The sequence below is a fragment of the Strix uralensis genome, chromosome 27, assembly GCF_047716275.1.
Source record: "Strix uralensis isolate ZFMK-TIS-50842 chromosome 27, bStrUra1, whole genome shotgun sequence".
Lineage (NCBI taxonomy): Eukaryota > Metazoa > Chordata > Aves > Strigiformes > Strigidae > Strix > Strix uralensis.
The window spans coordinates 4091546-4118678 of record NC_133998.1 but is presented as its reverse complement, the minus strand read 5'-3'; the positions used below and the strand labels follow the sequence as shown (position 1 = coordinate 4118678).

Here is a 27133-nt window from a genome sequence, read left to right as displayed (position 1 = left end):
AGAAGAATCAGCCAACAAACAGTAAAAAGAATGTTTGTGTGCACTTCTAAGATCAGCGACTGCCAAGATGGGCTCTAATATATACACATGCTAGTACCAGAAAAGGAAAGAGTGGGAGCGACAGGTATAGCAAGCGTGCCAAGAAGGAATTCAGATATAGGCAACATACAAACTTGTGAGGTTCTCAATACCCAAAACACTTTGGTGAAGAAGGAAACACTCACTAGCATGAACTTGCAGACAGCATTTGGCACAGGATATCAAAGGACTGGTTCCATCTTCTCCAATATATGAATTTGAAGGAAGGGGCTCAGTGTTTTCTCCACTTGAGGTAAAGCACATCTCCGGGATGAGAGGCTTGGTCTTTTGTCCGCATTTAGAAAGATGGACGAAAGAGGTGGTCTCCCCCACAGAGAGTGGGACAGCTTCCTTATCCATCTGTAAAGACTTAAAGAGAAAATACCATCATATGGAATCGCCTCTTCCCCGGTCACAGCTTTATCTTTAAAGGCAGAGCACTCCCCTTGCAAAAAAAGTCAGCCAACACCTAACGCCATGCAGCACAAATAACGAACTCTAAATCCTGTCTTCTCACGCACACCCCCACCCCTGCCTTTTGCTCCCCTCTCTCTTCCTTAGGCCTGTACTGGGATCTGTAATTTATTTTGAAAGCTCAAAAAAGCATCAGAATAATGAGAAGCTTTCCCTGGTTTTCTTCTGTAAAAATATAAATTCCTAAATCGCAGCTGAAAACACCAAGGGGGGAAAAAAAAAAAAAGGAAAATATTAATAAAAGCAAGACCTTCCCCCCTGCCTCCCATCCTTTTGGCATCCTTCCCTACTCTTTCTGCAAGAATTTCTCCTGAAGGACATTTCAAGGTTTCTGGTAGCAGACCAAAGTTAAAAACAATGGATTAAAACAGCCCAGCTGTACCCAGTTTTCCTTACAACCGTTATACAACAACATCCAGCAATCAGAACAAATATTTTATTTTCCATCTGTATAATAAATCAAGAGATTTTTATTGAAGGGGGAGGTGGGTTCTGCTTTTATCAGAAAGAGCTTCCAACACCTATATATGCATCTAAGGCACGTATTCCTAGTGGACACACAAAGCCAGATTTGGCTCTATAAGCATGCAAGAACAAATCAATACACAACTGGGCAAATAACTCATTCATCTGATAAATTCTGCCTTTCTGCTCATAACGTATCCCAAAGCATATTGGTAGTTTCCAAAAAAATGATGTATGTGCTTACTCAGTAAATTTCTATTTTGTTGCTTGTTTGCATATATTCAGAAGCCCAGGTCTCTATCTAAACAAGAGCCATCACATGCCCAACGTGGCATCGTTTCTCTGCATGAAATAGTGTTTGCAGTGCAAAGCTCTTTAAGTGTGATTTAAAAAATGAAAGCTGAGGAAGCCAGAGAATCCAGGAAAGATAACAAAAAAGGCTCCATCCACTGCCTCTGCCAAATCTAAACACACTTCTTTGGTGTGCAAATCTGTATGACTCTTCTCCCTTTACACTGAAGTTCTGCATAATTTACCCGGTAGCCACCACTCAGTACCCAGCACCAACGCGTCCGTCTGAGCAGCATCAGGAATTACCTGGTTATATGGGTAAAAGAGGGTACACACAGCACAGTATGGCTCGCTCAGGGCAGCAGCTGCATTGAATTTTCTTTCAGCTGGGAAATTATGGACTTTATTCTTCCACTGGAGGGAAAGTAAAGATTTCAAAGCCTCTGGGTCACTCATATCTTCCTCTCCAGAAAATGGAAATGTTTCTAGAAAGAAAAAAAAATCCCAAAACAATGGTCAGTAGAGGCAAAACATGGCAAGGTAGGGTTAACCTGTTTCAACAACACAAATTGTTCAATAAATAAGAACATTCAACTCATCCATGGTTCCTCAATATGTGTATGCCTCAAATACTTTCTTAAATGGATATAATCTCCACTTCATGGGTAGGATAGACACGATAGAGACACCGATGACCTAACGGAACTGGCCATGAGGAAGACGGAGAAGAATCTAGATTTATTGCCTTCATAACTCTCTCCACTTTCTAGCTATGCAAACCTACAACATCCTTCTAATGAAGCCAAGCTGAAAATGCATGATGCAAGTGGAAGGAAACCCCCCTTTTCTTTCTCCATCTGGGACTGCATTCCGTAGAAGACGTGCATGCAGTCTGGGCTGGTTTAGTTAGGCCAGCCCCCAATTCCCACTGCTCAGCAGCAAGTCTGCTTCCACCTTCCCAAAGTGCATCCTGTACCTGTTTCTGCAAAGGCAAACCCTGGCCATGAGATATCTTGGGTTCAAGCTTTCATTTTACTCTTCTGCAGCTGCTTCACAGCTATTTCCATCAAGCACACACCACTAAGCCTTCAATTTGCATTCACCACCACGGCTTCTTCTGCCAGAGCTCTGATAGGTACTGCTTGTGCTAATTAGTTTGCTAATTCTTTGTTTTCACAAAACCTTTAAAAGGCCCTTGGCATTTTATGATTAAACCACCGCAGAACCCATTTGTGTCAGTTTGGGGTCCAAGTTTCTTACCATTCCTTATTAAGGAACTTTGAGTCACTGTAAGTGTTAAAAGAAATTTTCCACACAAGACTAAGTGTAAATCACTCATTGCATTGTCAATCTGCAAAGTTTCCAAAAGAACAGCTTTGGCCAGGGGAACTCAAAAACATCTTAGTGGAACATTATCCCCAGAGCTCAGCACATTAAACCAAACTGTTCACCGCTTCACTGTTAATTACTGGAAATAGCAGTTAATGTTCTGCTCTCAACAAGTCTACTCTCCTCCCCATTTCTACCTCCCTTTTATAAAAGATTTTCTGTGTCTTAGGTTACCAGAAAGAATAAAAAGAACTTGTAGTAAAACACTAATGGCTAAATTTACATCTCAGACTTTAAACGTTCCCCCCAACCAATCTGATACACATTTGCCAGACAACGTGGGAAATTTTATTGTGTTTAATTAATCAATCCCTTTCCTGAGATGATGAATGCTGTCTGTGTTTCTCTGTCACACTTCAAATGAGGGTTACTTCCTAAAAAGTGTCTTTTCTTACTATATTTTTGTTTTTATCGTGGTATCCAAAGGCTAACAATAATTGCTAATACCATAGCCTTTTCCACAACACTGCACAGGATTCTGCTGGAAAGGGAGACAAACAGAAAGAGCCTTGCCAGCGGGGGAGTTAGGCTTTCCTTCCTAGAGAGAGATCCTGCTCACGCCAGGAGCCGCCTGCCCGTTCAGGGTGTCTCAGACCAGAGCTGGCCCTCGCTACAAAACATTCACCAGGACGTGTTCTACAGTCTTAACTTCAGCTACACGTGCTTACGTGTCCACACCTCGTGTAAGGCACAGACAGAATTTTAAAAAGACCGGTGACCTCAGGTATGCAGACTGATACTTTCAAGACGTCTTACTGTCAAAGCAGAGATCAATCCTCAGCTTTTGAAGAAATCAAGCATCTTTAATGACATTTTAAGACATGAGCCAAAAACCAAGCCACATGTTTCTCCAATTTTAGTCAAGGCACATCAGGAGACAGACAAGGATTTATGATACCAGTGAAATCAATGAAACCAGCATCATAATCCAGAGTGACAGACTGAGAGAAAAAAGGAAATTACTGTTGTGTGTTATCATCACCTTCACTCATCCAGGATGGATTCTAGGTGACACACAGCATTCAGGATGGCTCCTACATTTCAAACAAGTTATACGCAAGTAGAAAAGACTAACAATTTGTCTCAGCTGAATCTTAGTGTAGCATATGCATTCCCTTAATTTACATGCTCACTCTTCCTCACTGCAGCCTCCAGATCATCCTTATACATTAGCCCTGAAAAAGCAAGGAGTGCAGAGAGCTGCTTCTATTCCCTGGCAGCGAAGAGAAGAATCTGTTTGATCAGATTTTGCCCAGCAGTGCTGTAAATCAGTCCCTAAGAAATACCAGCTTTCACAGAAAGTTGCTCCTGAGTCAGCCAGCAAAGTCCCCGTACACCATCCAACAAGTCAACACAGTGAAAAGAATCTGTTTAAGGAGGATCCTTCAGCACAAAAGTTTGTTGCAAGGTCTCACACCAAAACAAGAGAATTACTCTCAACTGCCTTTCAGCGCTTCACTCCACATTACACATATGCAAGACATCAAATGCATCGTCCTTGGTAAGGAAATGGAGCTGTGTATGTACAGAACATCCCCCTCCTACCCAAAGTTTCTCTAAAATCAGTATGTTCTCTAAAAGGAAGGGAACAGGAAAGACGTCGTTCTTTTGAATATAAAGTTGCAAGTACCTTGAAAGCACGGAGTGCCAGCTACACCTTCAGGTACCTGCCCCAGCATGCAAAAGCTTCTTACTGTGGACTTTTCTATGTTCTGAGTACTTTATCATGTGGGCAAGACCCAGAAGTGGTAAATTACACCACACAACAAAAGTGAGAGATAAGAGCCTTTTTTTTTTTTGGCCCAGACTCTTATGGCATTCACAGTGACTAGAATGTGGGAAAAGAAAAACCAGTGATGTACAGTTAAGCACTGAGAGACTTTCTAATTCTCATTTCTGGATCTGCCAAGAAAAGTTGGACCCAAACATTCACATGAATTAAAAAGCCAACCAAAAAGTTAGAATTGACTTTCCCTATACATAAAACAGCAGACCTAACCTCCACTTTCCTCTGAGGTAAACAGATCTCATTTTAATACAATATCTAAGGCAGAGCTTTTACTTAAAAACGTTATTTTCTATGAACTCTTTTTTCCCTTTGCCCAAAACGCTGCCTCATTCTGCAGCCAGCAAAATATTTTTCTTGAGAGAAAAAGAGGTGGGAGGTGAGAAGGGACACCTCCCACAGATGAATCTTGTTTCCAGCTGGGTTATCAAAACGGGAACATGCTGCATTTTCTACCAGTTAAGTGTAACACAGAAAGTTTCAGGCCATCCAGTTATGTTAACGGCTTCAGCAATTTTTCAGATCAGACAAGACATACGAGCATTCCTAACGCCAGTGCACTCACCTTCATCACTCGAGGTCTCCTGTTTAACCACCGACAACGGGGAGCGGGTTGGTGGTTTGCCCAGTGGATGACGACGACTCTTTTTTATCTCCATCTTCATTTTCAAAAAAGCAGAGGCAGTCTGTAACAAACCAGAACAAGCTCGATGGGAACCCCAAAATATCTTGGCAAGCAAAGGAGAGTACAGGACAACAGAGGCAGAATCCTTGTCATAAAGAATTCTTGAATTTACACAGCAAACTTTTCACTGCCTTTTGGCTGCAATCAATAAAGCCTCCCGAGCCAATTATTGTGGTAGATAAAGCCAATGCTATCTCTTAGTATGTCAGGTAAATGAAACTATAGTGTTTCCTTAAAATCAGAACAGCGTCAAGCCTGCCAATTCCGTTAGCTTATGAAAAGTCCGGTCAATCACATGAACAGCTAGGAACTCTAGCACAAAAATTATGTATAGGGTATATAGGACCAGAAACATTTTACTAGAACATTAGAGTGTGTTTTATGACAAGCATATTTATATTGTACCGTCCCCACCGCCCCGTGTAGCAGCCAACACTGAAATCCTGCATGCAGCCTAACGACAGGGGCTCCCAGCCCTCTCGGGCGAGGCGCTGAGTGCGTTACACATGAGTTACTTTGCACCACAAATCGACAGCACCACGTGCTTTGGCTCACAAACGTGAAGACAAGCAGCAGTGCTACAGCATTAAGAATGAAATCCAAGTACGTTCCACGTTACACAAACACGAGAAGAATGAAGGTACTTACGGCAGCCCAGCATAGCATAGCAGTTTTTAACTCTCTAGTCTGAAGCCCTTATGTCTCAGAAACATTTACATGAAAGGTAAGCTAACCGTGCCCTGCCAGTATGGCAACACACATTTCCCCCATCCCCACAACTTCAGTGCTTTGCCGTTCCCTTGGCTCTTTCAGCAGCATCACGGAGGTAAACAGAGCTACATCATATTGATCTGACTTGCTGCTAATTCCTAAACATTATCCTCCTTCCTCTTCTGGAAACCGTCCTCAGGAAAGCACTCCCCGAGGAAAAGAGATGCCCGAGACAGATTGCATGTCACGAACTGCATTGTCCATGAAAAAGTTTGCTGCCAACTTCTCCAATGCTAAATCTCACGATGGAAAAGATCCCTAGGCAACACTACATAGCAGGCCAACACCTGGAAGCATAAAGCACATCAGCTGGAGAAGTCAGAAACAAGGGAGGAGAATTATTAAAATGTTGGTGCAATCAAAGCTCCCCTGGGGATTGTTTGGTTCTACCACTCTTAGATAGTTGCTCTGGCTCTGCAGCAGCTGCCACTTGCTTGTGCTGGGTCTGTCTACCATCTGAGATGCTCATTTCAGTATTAGCTGTACTTTTAGTAGCAGGTAAAGAGGGTCTCTATTTTATCTTCTGAAGACAATAAGAAGTTTAATTAGTCGGTTAACATCAATGCAATGATGGACTGAACTGTGAGAACATAATCAACTTCTTCCTGTCAAAGCACTCTATGGCTCACCAACGTGGCACTACTCCACTGGAGGCTCGGGCACAACCGAGGACTCCCCTCATTCCAGGTTTGCTCCTCAACTTGTTGCTTAAAACTAGCAAATCTTATAGCCACCTCCTCAGCCATGCACACATGTAAATCACTGACCTCTGTAGCGACTTCTGTATTTTCTGCTTCTACATTCTCCTCCTCCTTCACAGGGATTTCCATAGGGACCGTCTGCTCCCGCCAGCCTGGACTCTTTTGGGTGGCAAACTGCTCAAAGGCCTGCTGGCAGGACATGCGCTCCTTGTCAAACACCACCTTTTTGGTCCGTGGAACCACATAAAGCATGGGAATGATTGGCCGGGGTTTAAAGTCATCTTCCTCAACTGGTGTCTCCGAGGGCTGGATAACGTTCAGGGGAGCTGGGGGCAAGATCTTCTCTGCTGCGGACGACGCGGGCGCTGCTGGGGGCAGCGGTGGCCGCGCTGCCGGCGCCTCGCCCTCGGCCAGCTGCTGCTGTGGTGCAGGTGGCGGCGGCAGCGGCGGCTGCTGCGGCTGCAGAGGAGGCTGAGGTGCTTGCAGATGGTGCTGGTGTTGATGGAAAAGGTGCTTCTTCTTCCTTTCACCTTTTATTTTTGGAGGACGGGCCTTCGCTTTGCAGTCACCTGTTGCAAGAGAATAGGCAACATTTAGCTTCACATGCCAAGATTTCTGGGCATTTAACGTTTTTCTCCATTCACCAAAAAGCTCAGTGCTGGGCTAACGTAGTACATGATGGTATTTCAGTTCCTTTCAAACAGGCAGACTGAAAGCTGTAGACATATTCAGCTGTACTTCAGCACTGACTTAGAGAAGCCCACTTCAGAAAGAAAAGCCTTCTGTCATTTCTATAGACTATTTAATTCTTGACTGGAGCAGAAAGGCTGCCAAAACAAATGTTGCCAGGAGGGAAAATATCTAAACCCCTACGAAACCAGACAGTGTATCAAAAAAACATGTAATATATTACATTAGCCCTAACTCTGTATTTCAAGTTTTCTGTATCAGTCATCTCTAAAGCGGGGTGCGCAAAACCATCCACCGGGGTGCAGGAAGAAAACATTTTTGTACCCTTAATAAATAAAATATACCTTTAAAATAGTGTGTCTTTTATCTTTACCTCATCCTTTTTTAAATCTCTCTTTTTATGTATGTTTTATAACGGACATAATATATTAACACAGCAATACATACACAGATTTTATAAATAAATATACAGATATCAGGTGTGCTCAAATTTTTCTTGCTGATAACGGGGTGCAATCAAAAAAGTTTTGAGACCACCATTCTGTATCACTAGTTTGCCCTAATCTCTGGACCACCCTCATTTACCATTCCCTCTATTTGCAAGCTCTTATCTGAGTATTACTGTGTGTCAATGCATTCAATCGCCCTAGGAAATGAAGAATTGAACAAAGATACCTGAATCATTATTACCAAAAGATTTCTACTGTAAGGTCTTTTTAAAAGATGCCTTTAAAGCATAAATCAAGTACAGCATTGAACTAAGCCTATTACAGACACCATGCCAGCACCGGTGCCTGAGATATCCTTTCCTAACACTCGCTCCATTTGTCCTTGTTTCTCCTAGCTTGATGTCATTTATCTTATCTGCATAGCACTGCAGGTCTCTTACATGGCTGTGACAACAAAAACACTTCTTGAACAGAGAGACGGCTCAGTATTTTTACCAGAGGCAGTAATGACCCATAAAAGTCTCCCCCACCTATCCTCCCAATATAGCTCTGTTAAAGGATCCACACACTCTGGTTTTACAGCAGTAATTAAAATTCCTGCTGGCCACTGAGCGAGCATCTCTAGGTTAGGACAGGAGAAGCCTTCACACCTCTGCCTTGTTCCATCTAAAATGATGTATGTTCCTTTTGCTCAACTCTCCACTCACTTCATGAATGAAGTTATCAGTTCACTCAAAGGAAAATAAATAATAGATGCTCCACAGACAGATGTCAGCGCTCAATTTATTTCATAAGAGATTGTTTTTCACCCGCAGATGCTATGACTAGATGACTCTGCTGCAAAAGGTCATTTTCCCACTAACAGGATGGGGAGGAGGGCTGATGACAACGAAAGAAAGACTGTTCACCCTAATAACGATGCTTCATCAAAATCCCAACCTACTCAGACTCCTCCATTAATGACTAGTCCAAAGCTGACCAGCTAAACCTAGTAAACAGAAAATCAGATAAACCCTCACACAGTAACGAGGTATCTACAGGAGGAAGGGTCTGAAAAAAGAAGGTGAATAATCCCACAATATGATAAAGTGCTAAAATCCCTGCTGAAATCATCGAGGGGATACCTCAAGCTTCACATTTCCCAGAACTCTGGTCTGATGACTTTATTTACGCTAATTTATAAAAATGGGAACAAGTCCAGCCCAAATAGTTATTGTTGTACTTGTGTAGGCAGTCCCTCAGATAAAGTGGTTTGTTCTATCACAGACAAAGGAATATTGAATTTCCTTAGAGAAACAAACATATTGAATGAAAGGCAAATTGGATTTTTCCCCAGTTGCACAAAACCAGATCATATTTACTCTCTATACTCTTGGAGAATTCTCTACCCAACACCAAAACAAATGCCATTCACCAGCTTTATTGACTTCCGAATGGGTAATCTGACAGCAGCTGGCACGTAGAACTTTGCTTGAAAGTTTTTGCATTAAGATGAACAAAGGATTTTGCAAGTGAACGTATAAAATCAGAAGCCAGGCAAAAGTGAGGTAAAATTCAAAGTCCCTATCTAACCACCATGAATACTTCCAGAAAGGAAAGGGATCTTCATGCACAAATCAACTGGTGGGTTAACAGAGGAATGCCTGTCAGCTGTCCTGCTGAAGAAGAAAGGCACATGTAGCAGAGCTAGACCACATGGAAAACAGTAGTGTGATGATGTTTTTTCACGGTGAGAAGACTTGCTTGTCTAGAGATAATGTGAAATACTATAAGGAGTTCATTAAAGTTGCAGGTATACAATACCTTTGAGGGGAAGGGGTGTTGGTGGCAAAATCAAACCACTTACATAGGACCACACACCGTAGCTTTGGGCAATGAGATTATAAAAAGCTGCTACAAGAGCGTGGACTTTCTGCTAGAGCAGTATCTCCTGGTACTGGGCAAAGCCAATCAGAAATGGACTTCAGCATCAGTAATTTAGCCACGATATCAGTTAAATAATTTGTACTGTCAACAGCTCAAAAAGAAACTGTAAATTAATCTAGCAGAAGCACAAGCACAGAGAAGATGAATAAACACAGGAGAAAGCAGGAGAGTTTTGCCAGTACATCCCTCTAATACAGCACTGCATCCTTCAAGAAGATATCTGTGTTTGTGTAATAGCTGCACTCAAGGGTTTTTCTTCAATCCATGGGGGAGGCTGCTGTAGATAAAAGTAATCACAAAGACTATTCCACCATCCCAAAGTTCCTCCTAAACACCGAGTTCACATTTTCACTTTCAACAGCATTCCTTACTTCTAGGAAGAGAATATTACCCTGGAGCAACCCTTACACATCCAGCCTTTATATCCTGTACCTCACCTACGCCAACAGAACATGTGAACGTGACTGACACAAGAGCAGAAAGCAGAAGTGGTAGGAAAACACCTTCTACTTGCTTCTAGGGGTTGTGTCTGCTCACTTATCAGAACCTCATACAGCACATGCTACAAATATCTAGATGGCCACAGTGACTTCTAGCAGATTTCTGAAAAGGCTCATTTTTTTTCTGTATGATGCTAGAAAAGTCCTGAAAGTCTCCAGGACAAACTCCTGTGCTATGACATTGTTTCATGATAATCCTTCCATCCCATTAAACAGCCTCATCTCTTAATGACTTTACATTGCCAGCTTAAGCAACACTGGAGAAAAAGCAGTGAGAGACCAGCCACTACCTGACAATTGGCCAGTTCTTAAGATCTTGTCTGAAGTAAAACCCTCACGTAGCAAATGGTCATTTGAAAATCAATTATGCACCAAATTCCTATTGCAAACAGGTAACAACAGAAAAAGTTTTCAGTTCTGGGTTACTGGCATCTCAATCACAGTATTATTTCATATAATTATGTACTTGGTTTACAATTGCACCACTCAAGAGGATATGTGGGAATGCCATTTAATGAAATGTGGTGGAAAATAACACACAACTATTTTGCAGTTAGGCATCTCACTGCTTTTTCTCACATTATAAAATAAAGGAATCCTGGAAGATATATGGTTTGTAGCCCAAGTCTGCAGGACTCCTAACAGGCACAGCATCGCAGGTAGCACCTGCTGACTCACAGATGTATTTATGCTGCTTAGCTCACCCTGAGAAGAACAAAAATTAAAGACTCCCCTTTTTAGTTTCAAGTCCCAAGACAGCCTGCTAAGAATTCCAAATACATTAATAGCAACATAATAAATTATGAATATAAAGCTGAGTCATAAAAACCAGAAGAACACACCTTAAGGTATCTGGGTCAGAAATTCTGAAAACCTCCAAGTTATTAATACTCACCTAGTCCAAATAACCAACATGAAGCATAAGACCTACTTTGAAACTACCAATGATTACTTTAAAATCTCATTCTTCCTCCTTCTCAAGGTCATCTTTTCTGGTGTAAGCAGAAAATCAAGCCAAATTAAAACCAGAGAAACAGAAAAAGGGAAGGCGGGGGGCGGGGGGGAAGCTAAATTGCCATGAGCAGGGCCATTCAAACAGATGCTCCTTTCTTTTTCAAGATGAAACTGTAAGACACTTGTGAGAGGTAATGCAGACAGTAGGCTGTAGGAAACTAGAGAACTCATTGGTATTTAATTGCTATATTGCATTAAGACACTCTTACATTTGCTAACAGCCACACTGAGCACTAGACCTCCCAGAAACTGCAAAGCATACAGTCTAGTTCTAGTGACACTTTCTGAAATGATGCTGAAAATAAGTTTTTCCCTCCTGTGCTAACAGTTAAAGAGCTCCTAACATGTAGTTTAAGTGTATGATTTGGAACCTATTCAGCTAGAACAGAGTCTTTATTGTTCCTCTGCCATTCTAAGGATCTCCGATCTGTCCTTGTCACTTATCTCCTGTCTCCGGAGGGATATCAGCATTTTCGGGCCATTTATTACAAGCATCAACTGTTGAACTTGTACAAGAGCTAAGAGCACACAATTTAACACACTGCTGACACTTCCAAGCTTAGGGCAACAGAAATTAACTATCTGCACTGTACAACAGCGATTTTCAAACTCCTCATTTCCCGTGAAAAGAGTAAATACACTGTCTAGCTAAGAGACTCTGGAACTGAACAAAGACCTCAATTCGTTTCCCACAGCTTCCACAGATTTCCTTTAAGATCATTAGCAAGGTTCTCTAAACAGTTTGCAGCATCAGTTTTCTCTAAATGCTAAACAAATAATGGATATATACAATATATGAAAATTAATTCACTAGTGTTTATGAAATGCTCGAGAGCGCCTCAAAGAGTGCACCATAGACACATCAACTACTTAACCACGCACATTAGGGGGAAAAAAAGCAGCTTACTCCCAGAAAGAATTGCAACCTTTCATATGCAGCCAAGAATAAAAAGGTATCACAAAAACAGCCTCCAGGAAGCTGGCTGAGGTCAGGCCTTTGGACTAACCATATGCAGAAGAAATCATAAAGGACTGGGAGCTGTCATGGACTGGTATTAATTTCAGCCACGCACAGAAAGCTGAAAAGCTTCCCTCCTACAGCTAGACTTGAAGAAAACCAAACCTGCAACTTCGACTCATGCAGCAGCTGTGGATCCCACACAACCTAAGGCTGACTTTATTCACAGTCCCCATAAGAAATGGGAAGAGAGGGAAAGGGAAAAGATTAAGTGCACAAGGGAGTGCACAAATCATTCCTTTCCCAAGTAGTACACAAAATATATTTATTTGTTTCTCTATGAAATATTTAAAAATATTCCTCCCCTAATATATATTTTTACCACCCTGTAACAGTTTGGGCAGAATTTCCAAGTTCTGCCAAGAAAGCTATTTGGACTGAATCCTTAAAGAGAGGGAAAAATCAATTGCTGCTGTAAATGATGGTGTATTTCAGTGAGCATAGATTTAATATTGGGAAAGACTCCGCTGATATTTCAACAGAAATAAACAACAGCAGACAAGTTATTTACAAATGTGTTTTAGAGAGGTAGCTCGCCCCAGTTCTTCACTGAAGTGATCTGCCATCAGTGAGCAGGGCCCTCACCTTCTCCCTCAATAATTTTGCTTCTCTCCTCTTCCTCTAGATCTGGCCCTCTTTTCAGTTCCTCTTTCACTTTCACATCTTCCAAGGCAGTTTCAATAGCCATGACATCCCCAAGAGACTTCTGATCCTCTGTTTTATGTCTTCTGGGTTGACTCCTTTTTCTGTGAGACCTAGAAGTACAGAAGTGTGATTTGACATAAAAGAGCAGCCTTCAATATATAAAACGATCATTGACTTAAAAAGCTGAATACAAAACAAAAGGATCCTCTTTGGAGAGAAAACACAAGGTAGCTAACAATAGCTACAGGGCAAAACAGATATCTGAAAGGAAACAGATGAACCTCGCATAACGCAACATTTAAGATCCGTTCACAGCAGCCGTTAATTGTCCGGGTTCGTGAAGAGCTTTTCCCCACCATTACTAATGTAAGCTCACAAGCTGCAGTTAAAATTATTTTAATTGTTTTTTAAATCTATTTTGCTTGTATTTCAAAATGTAGATGAAAACTTGTTATAAATCTTGCTTTCATCCTCTGCCTCCATCCCATCATTTCATTCTGTACACGCTTCCCTTTGGCAAACTGCTGGAAGTCCAAAGCATCATCTTCCAGCTCTCAAACATTACCCAGCACTCCCAGTTTCTAAAAACACAGTAGAATGAATGCTTATAGCATAATCAGTAGGCAGTCTATGATTTTTCAGTAGTATAATTCACAGGGTCCAAGGCCTATGAAGAAGTCTAACTAAAAAGAAGTGCGTATTAACACGATCAGACTAATCAATACTAACAAGCCAATAACACTGCTGTTCTTTCTGGAGAGTCAATGCCACTAAGACAAAGAGATTACAGTAGCCACAATGCAAGGACAAATGCAAATTCAGAAGTCAGGAGAACATCTTTTGGTTAGGAACCATATTAGGAGCCACACAGACACTCGCTGACTCCCCACCACTCAAGAGGGACAGGGAGGGAAAACAGGAAGAACAAGAGCCAGAAAACTTGTAGGTCAGACAAAGTTCAATAGGTGAAGGAAAGAGGAAAGAATAAAAAGAGAAAAAAATAAGTAAAAGGAAATCCACTCACCACCTCCCACAGGCAGACCAATGCCCAGACAGTCTCCAAACAACGGCCACCTTGGAAGCCAACCCCTGCTTCTTTTTCTACCCCAGTTTTTATTACTCAACACAACATTTTACAGTCTAGAATATCCCTTTGGCCACTTTGGGTCAGCTGTCCCAACCATGTCCCCTCCCAATCTGTTGCCCACTCCCAGCCTTCTCACTGGGCAGGGGGCAGAGGGTGGAAAAAAAAAAAGCCTTGACACTGTGCAAGCACCGTTCAGCAGTGCCAAAACATCAGTGCCTCATCAGCACTGTTGTAGCCACAAATCCCCAACACAGCTCAGTGGGCTGCTGTGAAGACAGTTAACTCCATCCCAGCCAGACCCAGTACAATTTTTTTTTTTTACAGGATCTATGAAATAGCTCCTTGAATGCTGGCGTTAGGTCTAACAAGCTCTCTTTTTAAAAGGAGACCAATGCAGAGACCTGCAATTTTTACAACATTTTTAGCATGTAGACACTTTTTTTTTTTTGAAAGCAGCATCTTCCATATGGCCTTGCATCTATCATCATGTAACAAACTGTAAAACGCAATCACACTGCATTCATCGGCCCAAAACTCTAGAAAAGCTGAAATTCAGCTTCCCATCCTCAGAGCCCAGAAATTGAGCTGCTAATTAGACTTGGAGTACAATGAAGTTAAGAGCCCTTAATCAGGTAACCAACAAAGAAGGAAGAAAAAAAATTCAACCTGAGATGAATGATTAATAGAAAAGAAAGTTGATCCATATGCACAGTAGTTTATAATTGCTAGACTCTAACCATATGGTGGCCCTCCAAGTATAGATGTTAACTTCACACCTGCAAGACATTCATTAGCAGGAACACACAGCTGAACCCAGAGGATCAACTTTTCTCTTCACCCATATTCTAAGTACACACCACCTTCTCTGTGGGGGAAAAGCAAGGTGGGAGGAGGAGATAAACCTGTAAGGCTTTTCCACTGCAGCTGGAACTTTCCATAGCTGGTGAAGAAAGCATCAAGAGTAGAATCCAAGTGTTACAGGCTATTTTTACTAAAGTGTCTGTTTTATCCCGTGGTGTAGAAATGCCAGGCAAAAATTAAATCACAAAGCTTTATACTCACAGCAGATAAAAAAGATCTTTGTGCAGTGCTCTTCTCACTCTGAAGTTGTGGAAAAATGAAGAAGGGCAGAAAGCACATCATTTAAAGAAACTGTGTTTCCAGAAATACAAGTTGAAGGCTGTACATTTCCAGAAGTGAAGATGTTCTGTACCTGACATTATTCGCATACCAGGAACAGGCTTTTTGTGGACTGGACTAAAACAGTCTCTTGCTGAAGCCATAAAGTAAACAAAGTGAAGTTTTTCAAGGTAACTAAGTATGAATGACCTTAGAGAAGAAATAACATATCTCTCTGCAGAGTTTAAAAGCTACATTTTCCAAGAGAGCTGGCAAAAAAGCAGCGTTTGTACTCTTTGAAGAACACAGACCACAAAGTGACTTAAATTAAGTAGATACAACTGTGAAGAGGTTTGGGCAGAGGTGAATCCCATTCTTCCAGTAAAGTCCATCCTGCTGAGAAAAGTCAGGCTTCAAGTAAAATTATGTCTTCCAAGAGATAAGCGTAGGAGAGAGACTACTGCTAAGCAGTATTCAACAGCTTCAAAACTGCTTCAGGATAATACTGAAATAATCTAGGAAACAATTAATAGATAAGGGAAAAAAGCACCTGGATCTTTTGCAATAGGCTCAGGTTAAGAGAGAGGTTTCTCTGCTAAGCAATAGGCTCAAAGAGGGAAAATAATCCTTGGTGTTCATATAGAACCTTACACTGCGCAAACGTTACATGTATCTAAGTAACCCTTAAGAGCCACAGGCAGCAAAGAGATCCCCAATTTCCAGATGTGGAAGAACAAGACCCAGGGACCCATGGAGTTCAGGCAGCCGTTGCCCATAGAGCGTAAGTCATGACTTCTCACCCTGAGATTACACGGCTTTTCCTGAAGCTCACTATAGAAGGAATAGCTGGAAACATTTTGGGAAGATAACCTCTGGAGCAGAGCAACATTGCAGACGTCAGTTATCTGCCAAAATATACCATGTCTTTTGGAGCATGGATTTAGTGGGGAACAAACTATCCCATTTCAGCATTGGCAAAATAACGGACACGTCATTTTACGTAGAAAAGGCAAGACACAGGACCACCACAGTCCAAAGCAACACCGGGTGACTGAAAACTCCTGAAAGACAATAAACACCAGTGCTAGAGAGAGAGGCTCTCACTACTATGTTATCTTTTTCTTTGCTAGAACGCCTAAATAAATCAGCCATCATCAAATTATTAGGTCGATAGTTTTTAAACTATTACTCAAAGTCCCTATCAAAGATGGCCCCAGAAACTTAAAGTTTTCCTGGATTTCAAAGAAGTGATATTGGAACTGAAATTACAAGCAGAATATTACATCTGAATGTAGCAGTACAATTCCCAGAGACTGCCAACACTCACACCAGAAATTCAACAAATACTAGATGAGAGCAGAAAGAAGTAAGCTTGGGTGCTACACCGCAAGCACTTTGGGTAACAGGCAGAGCAGGAATGAGAATGATGTAAAACAGAAGGATAAAGGAGCATATGGAAGGGCACACATTTGACATCTGAGTACATTAAAGCTCTATGATAATTCAATTTCCTACAATATAGTCTCATTCTTCAAGCAAGCTTGATGAGGAAGGGAAGTTCTCCCATGTCTAGAACACTCTGGTTCAACTCCACTCCCTGAGACAGCAGCAGCATTTTATTAATTATCGGGTTTGGTGACCAGTTAACTTTATCCACAACCATTAATCACTACACATCACTATTAATTCAGCAGATTAACTGCACACTCGGGAATGGAAAAACAGAACAGGCATGAGATAGCTGAGGTTCTCCAATGATGCAAGAGGAGATCTCTGAACACTACACAAAACCAAGATGAAGTATGAGGAACCTCAATGACCAAAGATTTTCTGTGCCCTTTCAAGGAAGGAGATATGAAAAAACTAACTGAAAAAGGAAAACACTTTCAGAGTTACTATTTTAAGAAACTTGACAGGAAAAAGAATGGAGTCATTTAAGTTGATGAGGGAAGTCACATACCGGTGTTTGTTGTCCTCTTCCTCATCTCCTATCCTATAAAGCAAGATTCCAACAGTAAAAGGTTAGCATGCCAAATTTTCAATTGAAGCATGCTGTAACACACAAAAACCACAAACTTGTAGAAAATTAATACAGAGATCAAAGGAAGCACAGAAAGGCATGCATAAAATCCCTTTTGCAATTGATGTTTTTTCCTCCTGCTTTCTGATAAGTGAAGCTATAAATGTTTACTATAGATTTTTTGTCTTCCAGGATAAGAGATGAGATGTGAGGGGGCACACAGCATCCTACTTTCAGAAAACATGTGCTTCTATAACATTTAAAGGAAAGAGAACAATGAGGGAGCACATTACCCAAGAAAAATTAAAAGAGGAATTGTGAGAAAAAAAAAAAAAAAGAAAAAACCAACACACAAATCCCAAGTTTGAACTATCCCAAATTAGAATTACAGCATTCAAAACCTTAGCAATTAAAATCAGACACAGTGCTCAGACACAACTATTTTTTCTTTTTTTCCTCTTTACCTGCGAAGCAATTTAGCCTTCAACTCTGCCTTCGTCTCATTCCAGGCATCTAGTTCTGGGCTAGTCAGAGCTGTGGGTTTCATATGGTCCAGGACAGCAATGTCTTTTCCTTGTTTCCATAAGTCGTAACGTTCTGGTTGCAGAATCCTCACAAAGACATCCATGGAAATCTTCACCATGTCTTTGCGGCAAGTACACTGCAAGAGACAACCAGACACCAACACCACGTCTGATCAGAGGAACGTTTTCTTTACTCATCAGCTGAGGTTGCCTTTCTCCAAAGGCAAACTAGTACTCTACCCATTGCGTCTGTAAGGCCTGTGGTGGGTTACTAGAGTGGGTCAGTGCTAGGAGTCACGCTGACATATACGTGGGTATTTCAGCTTAATGAGACAGAGACAGCACAAGCCGCCACACTCTCCGTGGGTAGCTGAAGACTGTTCCCAAGAAGTCTTCTTCCTCTAAGCCCACCAAGCTAAAACTTTCTGGTGACTGATACCCATTGTACTACTCATCTACTGTCTTACAGTCATTAGACAGTAATAACTTCGGTCAGTGTAGATCAGGTCTGAGTCTGATCTCAAACCTACATTCCCTCCATTAGCCAGTCTCCTGCAGAGTTTCTGAGGCTGAAAAGAGAGAATATTAATATAAACTTTGTAACTGAAAAAAGCCTAGCGAACAAGGCAGTTAAACTTCATAATTACACACCATGATGTTGCACGTAAATCCTTCACAAGACTGTAAAGAAATAAGGCTATAACAATAACTACATTCTGTATCTAAACCACACATGCCTCAGTCAAAGCAATGTGCATTACTCATTTTAACTAGCATATGCTCATTAAAATTAACCTCTGGAATTACACCCTTACCATTGTACAAGCCTTCACAAAGACCACTTACAGGCATTTTTACTTGGATATCTGTTTGCTCTAGTGAAGCACAGAATTAACAGACCACATCTACCAAGGGGATTCTCACCCAGATACCAGACTGAACGAGCATCTAGTCTTTAAAAAACTTTTAACTCAAAAGAAGGTACAGGACGGAAAAGGACACAGCACACAGCAACACCCGCTTGCCTCATGGGGGCTGCAGCTACAGCTTTGCTGTTGTGTGGGAAAAGTTGAGCCCCCTTTTAGTTCTGCTCTAAGGTGCAAAGCTCTGCTTGGTATGCATTTGCACTAAATTGCTTTTCAACTTCAAGTGGAGGATGAGGTAATTACAATCACTTTGCAGGACTATTTTTTCACCCTTCCTCCACGCCTTTTCAAAAGTACTCTTACCCCTTCTCTTAGCAGAAATGCATGAAACTAAACTTGCTTCTCTTCTTTCATTTTTCACTACCATTATTAAAAGATTTATGGCTGTAGTTAAGAAGCCACTGAGAGAGAGAGAAAAGAGTCTTTCTGTACAGTTCTCAGCTATTCCACTTCCCTCCCAACTCTTGTTTTTCATTTTGCAAAGAGCGCTGGCTGCCTTCTGCTGCTCTGACTGGGAGAGCAGCAATAACCTGAGTGTGCTGAGTGGGAAGGAGTATTTATGGACAGGCACTTTCAGGAAAACTCAATTCATTTAATGAAAAATAGCACGGGACAGAAAGGCTGGAAATGCAATTTGGCCAAAGAATGGCAGGAACACAGATGGTACCCATGCTTCAAATTCCTGGCCAGGCAGAAGCTTCTCACCGGCACCTCCATCAATACTGGCTTAAGGGATTTGTATTGAGCAGATTTTCAATCACTTTTCCTTAAGAAATTTTAAAAGCACCTGTGCACTGCTATAAAAAGGAATACAGAAGAGCACCCCACAGCACATATCATCAACGAGCTACGGAGATTGACCTCCTCTGCTTTTACAAAGTATGAAAAATGGCTTAAAAGGGGAACAGTCCATTTTCTGATCCTAACCTGGAACCAACATGCTGCAGCACACATGTCAATTCCTTCAAATCAAGCAGAGTAAATCCCAAGTCAGACAGGTCTAAAGGTCTCCAACCACCGCCAGCCTGAGTCTCACAAAAATGTAAAGCATACACAGAATATCAAGAAGCCCCATACTGAGCTATCTGGATGCTATTCAGAGAAATGACACCGTGGGCTGCAATCTCCAGCGTACCGCAACACCAGAAGCCTGCAGTAGCCAAGTTCCTTTCTTTACACAAATCTAACATGATGTATGTTTATATTTCAATTTTAATTTAATTTTATTGCTTTCACACTAGCAAGCATGAATAATTTACAAAGCCTCTTTCCTTTGGGGCTTCTTCCGGACCCTACAGTTATATTTCCTCAGCTGCTGCAGTTGTGTCACATTCACGTTCCCATAATGGCCAGGTTATTTTTCCATACCCTTCCCTCAGACCCAGGAGCAAGATCCTGCTTAATACAGCAGATGCTTCCACTACAACTGCAAAAGGGAACGTGCATGTGTGTGTGAGGGCTGGGAGAGGGAAAAGAATGGGGGAGATCAGAGGAGGACATGGTGGCTAGAGAAGGGCAAGAAGTTTCCTTTGCAATTACCTGCTTTATGCCATTGGAGCAGAACAAAAATCAGCAAGCTTGTGTTTCCCTGTCGGTGATGCCCATTTCCATACACTGCCTGCCCTTCCATATACAGTTATATTTCTTTCAAAGCATTTAATTGTGGTCATAAACACATGTATTTCCTAAGAGATATTATGCCTACACCCCCAAGCTCTGTCTCTCCCTGTCCCAATTTCTGCGGAACATATCCTTCATATCCCATTTTCCCCTCTCGAATTCTAACACTTTCATATTCCATTATTATTAAACTTCATAGAAACAAACAAAAAATGAACATGTCTACACTGAAACACCACCACTACGGAGAGATACAAAACCTCATTTCCTTTACGTGAGCCAAAACTGAACCACAGAGCCCCAATTCAGGTATTCACAGAACTCCTACATACCAGTAGACCTGTGAAAGATTTAAGAGCGATACGGTCACCCAAAGCACAGACCGTGACTAAATGGCAACATGAAGGATACGCCTGTCACGTCAAAATGACAGGTGAAAAATTTAAGGAACTCTGAGATCTAATCAAACATCTTCCCATCTCCCCTCTGTTGTTCCCCATTTGGTAGCCAGACCACCACACCAAACTGCTCGGGAACAGCAAGGCTGTCAGAGCCACAGATCAAACAACAGAACAAACAACAGAATATTCGTAACCAGGATCTCCAAGGACCCACTGCAAGTCCTGAAAGCGAGGGTGGAAAAAAACCAAAAGAAAAATCAAAACTCTTTTAGGGTTAGCTCTTTGCCTTCAGTTACACGGAATCTGAGACCTAAAACAGCAACAAGAGAAGTTTCCATAATCACCAAATCTGCAGGAGCTTAATTTGTTCCATCTTCTGAAGGCTCTTCCCAGCACCATCTCCTTTTTCATAAGCTAATGACTTTGTTAACCATACAGCATAAGAACATGCAAAGGCAACTTGCGATCTAAGCACATGCAAAAATACTATAAGGAAATGCACAGTGAAGCACTTTACAAACACAGAAAACCAACATTCTTCCTCTACTTATTATTTTATTATCTGCTACTCAAAGCTGGAGACTGTGGTAAAATATCTGACCACACCAGGAACCCTGTCTCATCAATTAAACTCAAAGACTGATAGTGGGAAATTTGTGGCTACTGAATGTGTAACTGTTATCTTATTTGCAGTATTTTTTTTTTTAAATAAAAACACTAATAAGTCTACATAAAGTTACAGTCAAATAAAAAGACTGTCTCCTTGAAGTAATAAAATCAAATGATATATGGAAAAATGCAGCCTCATTCAACCTCAACCTTCAGCATCATTTCTGTAAGGATATTTCCCTCACTTCCCAGCTATTAACACTAAACTGAACCCCATCTGTTTCATAACATATAAAAAGTTAATGTAAAATAACCCTTCTCCTCATGTAGAAATAGTCACCAAAATGATATATTTAAATTGGCACCCCTGGTTCTCATGGAAAACCCCCTCACATTTAGATGAAATCAGGGCCCACTGCACAGTTGTTTAAGGGTCAGCTAGCCTCTCACTTTGCCTTAATAGAAATTTAAATATAAGAAAACCCAACAGGCTCAAAGTCGAAGCCCTTTCAGCTATTATGCCACCATTAAACGCCAGACCAAAATCTTTGCTTAAAGCTTTTCTATCAGCTTTTTCATAACGATGACGCCTAAAAGCAAGTTCCTGGGAAAGAAAGATGGTTACATTCAAAAGGCAGCTAAGAAATTCTTGCTGTGTATTATAGGAACACACATTGCTAACGCAGACAACACTGCTCAGCTTCTCTCCATAAATTTCCCAGACAAGGTATAGAGTTTCAGCTTGGGGAGAATCACAAAGTCCTCCTAGTACTCTTAAACAGCTATCCAATTTGTTATCGTATTACAGACGTGTTACTTGAGATCTAGTTAATACTTATCCAGTGTGACAGAATAAACCAGTCTGGGCTCCAGTTTAATTCTCCTTCCTCAGCCCAGAGCTACATTTCCACTCAGATCTGGTACAACAATGCTCTCACACATAGCCAAGGTTTCAAAAGTGACAAAAGCACATAAATTGCAAGTATGCGCCTGAAAGATGAGCGGCAGGTATTCTGCAAGTAAATGAGGAGTTAAACTTTGAGAAGGAGGAGAAGAACCTAAAATGCATAGTTGGTGTGTTTAATGGTTGGTAGTTGAAAGCTTGTGGGAAAGAAGATGAGTCTTGACCCCCTGTTTCTAGTGTAATTACCAGAATTGCCGTAAGTCTCAACAACAAACCAGTTCATTAGGAAACCCACTGGAAATCCTCTACAGAGTTTCATAAACAAAACAATTAGGCAAAGATTTCCAAGGACTCCCTCTGGTCCCTGGCTGCAGGGCATGCTTCTTCCTCACGTGCTTCCTTAACTTGCTTCCATAACGTTCCACACGGATTTCTGCGGGTTGGAGAGTTGGGTAAGTGGCAAGTGGGGAGTCAGATTTGCCCCGCTCCACTCCATTCATAGGAAGAGGATTCTGGTTTAAGATACAACATAAAATGCCATATGACATGCTTTATTTTAGGCAAATACAAGAATAACCCATCCCAACTGGCATCAGGCTCTGCTAATATGTTACATGGAGATTTCTTCTTTTTTTGGGGTGGGAGGCAAAGCTATTTTAAAACCTCTGCCAGAATTCTTGTTCATCTTTTACTATTCTGTAGACTACACCTGTAAGGATGCTGACTACTCCTGAATCCATCTCAAATATATGCAATCCTCAGTCCTGCAAGACAAACACAACCATGGTGGAGGGGCAGGGGGGAGGATCACCTCAGTGGGGTCCTAAGTGATCTCAGGTAAGGCTGAAAGACCACAGGAGGAAATTCAGTGCTCTCAGCAGCACTACAAGAAGGAGATTCAATGAAGAATCAGTTCCTGTTTTGACAGACTTGTTCCAGTACAAGGGTTAAACAAAATAAGACTTTTATCCAGTGGTTATGATGTAGTCTATAGCGAACACCATTCTGAGGTTATCTCAAGGTATTATTTCTTCCGCATCGTAAGACTCGCAGTTGGTGAAAGTAGTCTACCACCGGCCACTCTGGCTTGCAGAAAACATGTCATTTCAGCAGGTCAGCACCCTGTGCTCATGCATTAAGCAAGCAGCGAGCATGAACTGACGTGGCTTTAGTGAAGATCTGCAGCTCTGAAGTGACAGACGCACTAGACAATTCCTGCTAAGTGACTAAAGTCATCCTTTTTTCCTCCTGTTTGATCATCTGCTTTTTCCTTTAAAAAGCAAGCCAAATGCTGTGCTGTATTACACGCCTGTAAACCAACAGCTGAAGTAGTAAAATCCACCATTTTGTATCCCATGTACAACAACCAAGATCTATAGGCAGTTTGTAGAAACATGAATAATTATGTTTGGTGGAATATGAAATGTCGGTATCTAAAGCGACAACCCAAGATTTGCTTCTAGCACACCATGAAATTATTTCCCCTGGTAATAACAAGTATTCTTCAGTAACATTTTTCAAAAGGATACAAAGCTGAAAATATATGTTTTGCAACTCCAAATGCTACAACTTAGAATCAAGGGAGGGTTGATATATAAATAAAGGAAGCAAGACATTGTATATCAATCCTAAAGGAAACAGCAATCGAGACCCCTCTGAAAACCACACACCCAAGGAAGCGCTTTGGTCTCTTTCCTGTAATAATCTAGATCCACCTGCACATATTTTCAAAGCAGTTAGAGAGTCAGGTGAGAACAGAGCAGAAGCAAGATCTGAATCCTGATGTCTGAGCTTAGGAAGCACCCAGCTCCGAGCCACCCCACACAAACCCTGAAACTGCTAACTGCCACCCGGTAACCAAGCTGGAAGTGAGAAGCACAACTATCAGGAAAGACAAACAGCAAAGCAAAATGGAGTTACAAAAATTAAAATAGGTTGTTCATAAGCAATCTACTCTCACTGAACTATAATAAAAAGTGGGCTTTATTTTTAAAGCGTTCTTCGTGCACAAAGCAGAAGAGGCAGAAGGGTAAAAAATGTTGCCTACACTGAATGAATTTCTCTGGGGGACATCAAAAAGGGAAGGTACCTGATGAGAAAGTGTAATGTCAACTCAGAGCTACTTCCCACTTTTACACTGCCTTTCAGAGTTCTAACATCACTATTTCAGCAATTCTTCAACAGAATACACTATGTAGTTATATATTCTTAAGTGGAACGTAAGACTGCTCTTCCTTCTTCATATCTATGCCCTCATGTGTCACCTCTGAAGCAATTCCAGTGGAGCAACATCAGCTGCGCAGGAAAGCACAATGGTAAGGCAGCTTTTAAGAGGGATTTTTGATGGCCTTGCCGTACCAGCATCCCCAAAGCCAGATGACCCTTAAGCCTCTGCTCTGACACATGAACGATTGGGGCTGGTAGACTTTATCAGGGACTCCTGTGTGACAGAGAAGCTGAACAAATAAGCTGCAGGGAGCACATTCTTCACCGCTATTTGCTGCGGCCACAAAGCACACCACAACCTCCTCACTGTAAATCACAGGGTTAGTGAGGCAGAGAGAGAATGGGAGACTGTGTCAACCCAGCAACACTGGGACTCCACGGGTTCAGGGCAGCTTTCCATCCCGGAGATCCAGCAGTTTCCATCACAGGCTCTTGGAGAGTCACCCTGGGCTGGCAAAATCATTACTAAACAGCATTCAAAAAGTGAAGAACAGCATGCTTTACACCTTGCAGTAATTAAGCTGAAGTAAATTAGGCTGAGTAGCATAAATAGGCCTAGTCTGTTTTTAAAAAAAAAAAGCTTTAAAAAAAACCCGGATCCTTCCCAGTTCCGTGCTCTAAGGGTTATGCCAAACACTGAGCAGAGAGGGAGGCAAGCTGCCCAAAGTCATCACTGCCCCCAGCTGCCTGCCCCAAAGTAGAAACATCCCTTTTTCTGGGAATCAAGTCCTGAACAGTTTATAAATACATTCTGGATTTCAAATTAGTCTCTCAGACGCCCCTTCTCAAGGGCAGGACATCCAGAAGGGGCAAGGCCAGGTACCTACTTAGCATCCATCCATCCGCACGGACGTCAGTCGTTGGGTCCAGCGGCAGCCAGGCATCCCAAAGACTGAAATCCTGGAAATCTCCAGGGTGTAATTTTTTTCTGCTGACAGAAGTGTGAGTGTTCTTCCTTCATTAACAAAAATTATGACAAGCAACCCCCCAAGCAGTACTTCGGAAGATCTCAGAAGAGAGCTGATAAAAACGAAGCTCCAAGACAGTTTCAGAAAAATAACTGTCTCCTTTCCACCTTAGCATGAATAACACTGTAAAAATTCCACTTTATTGCACAGAATCAGTACTTTGTGGAGAGTAAGGTATTAGCAATGTTTACAAGTAAGACAAAAAAATATGCACAAAAAAGGCAGAAGATTTTGTACAATAGCAATTTTGAATCTGTCTTACAAAAATAATGGAAGTTATTTTCCATACTAGATTTTTTTTTTTTAAAGTATTCTAATCTTAAAAGGTCTAATTAGAGTCAGTTAAGGCATACATACAAAGTATGCAAAAATACCGTTCTGATTTCCCTTATTTCAGAGACTAATTTTACAGTACTACCAAGCACCTTCTGCAAAAGCCTCATGAATTTTATTTTCTTGGAAAATAGGGACATGTTTTAAGAGAAAACCGACTAACATCTGAATAATAAGTAGTAAGCCTCAATTTTACAACAAAAATTATATGCTAGACAACTTTAAATCATAAATACTCCAAATGTAAATTTTAGATCTGTTATTTCAATATTACACCAAAAAAACCAAGGCAGGAGAGGGTCCAGAAGCAGTAAGCCATGTAAAAGACCATAGCCTGAGATCCAAAAGGCACCTCTCTCGAAGATGCCTTCATATATCAGTAAAATCCAAACAGAAAAGTCTTACTTTTCTTCCCCTTCTCCCCAGAGAAATGACTAAGCAGCAGAGCGGGACTGAACTGCACCGGAGCTCTGGATGGGAATGCTGCGCAGGATGAGATGAAGGCTACTTATTTCAGAACATAAAATGTAGGATTTGGGAAGGAAGGGCAACTTGACCCCATTTTATACTGAGATAGATAATTCCAGCACTATCCCTGGAGTAAACAGGAGATAAAATGAAGGTATGAAAATGTCAGCTGATAGTAACACAGACGTTATCATCCAGGACTGTCTGCTATTAATATAAAGGAAAGTGCAAGAAATTGTTCCCCTCCCATCCGCTTATTTCCAGTCCAGTTTGCAAAAGAAATAGAAAAGCCGACCTGTGAGGCACACTTGAATTTCTTTTAAAATTGTACACTCTGAAAGCGTCTTTTTGAATACCAGGAGACTTTCAGGCCACCTCAACTCCAGGAAGGACACTTTACTAAAACACTTGGCTTTAAAGGGGTTGTTTAGCCAAACACACAGTCAATAAGACCCTCTGTCTATTGATGGTTGCATCCAAGAGTTTTCAGAAACAAAGCGAATCAGAACAGTAACGCAGAAAGGAACTGCAGGCTCATGTAGCGAAACAAAATTATCATTCATTGCTTTTCATGCACCAGGCCTTCTTCAACAACCAAACAGGGAAAAAAAAAAAAACCAACATGACAAAGAGTTAATGGAAGACAAACAACTGAAGAATTCCAACTACAGAGTAGAAAGGAAAATATTTCTCCTAATTTTCTAGGCTCTGCCTAGGCAGGTAAACATTAACTATAGTATATACAAATAAAACCATCCCTACTCAACAGTATTTAATCAGTAATGTTAAGATCTAAAGCAGAGTATTCAGATTACAGATGAATCCTGAAATATTGTGCCAGTATCTCCAACACCACATAAAACCCTTTTAACTCATTTCTTCTGGACCTCGTTTTACTTTGCACACTGTGACAGATTGATAGTCATGTTAGTCAAATAGTACTGTATCTTAAAAAGAGCATTCCCTGCCAGAGTTTGATCTGCAAAGAATGCTGAAATGAATTCTCATCACGTACTTGGAAAGGCCTCGTGACAGCACACCAGGAT

General features: G+C 41.3%; 1 protein-coding gene across 3 annotated transcripts in view; it reads right to left on the bottom strand.

Moving 5' to 3' along the window:
• The window catches only part of KDM4B (lysine demethylase 4B), a 92780-nt gene that overhangs the window by 17347 nt on the left and 48300 nt on the right, over nt 1-27133 (bottom strand). For 2 of the 3 annotated variants that reach the window (XM_074851691.1, XM_074851689.1), the window contains exons 9-15: nt 17573-17769; nt 17049-17081; nt 12823-12992; nt 6707-7209; nt 5049-5169; nt 1615-1793; nt 225-447 (exon numbers count right to left, since the gene is read on the bottom strand). In XM_074851691.1, coding sequence (XP_074707792.1) covers nt 225-447; nt 1615-1793; nt 5049-5169; nt 6707-7209; nt 12823-12992; nt 17049-17081; nt 17573-17769 — 1426 coding nt within the window. The remainder of the gene's footprint in view (nt 1-224; nt 448-1614; nt 1794-5048; nt 5170-6706; nt 7210-12822; nt 12993-17048; nt 17082-17572; nt 17770-27133) is intronic. The other variant, XM_074851690.1, reaches the window with a different exon arrangement.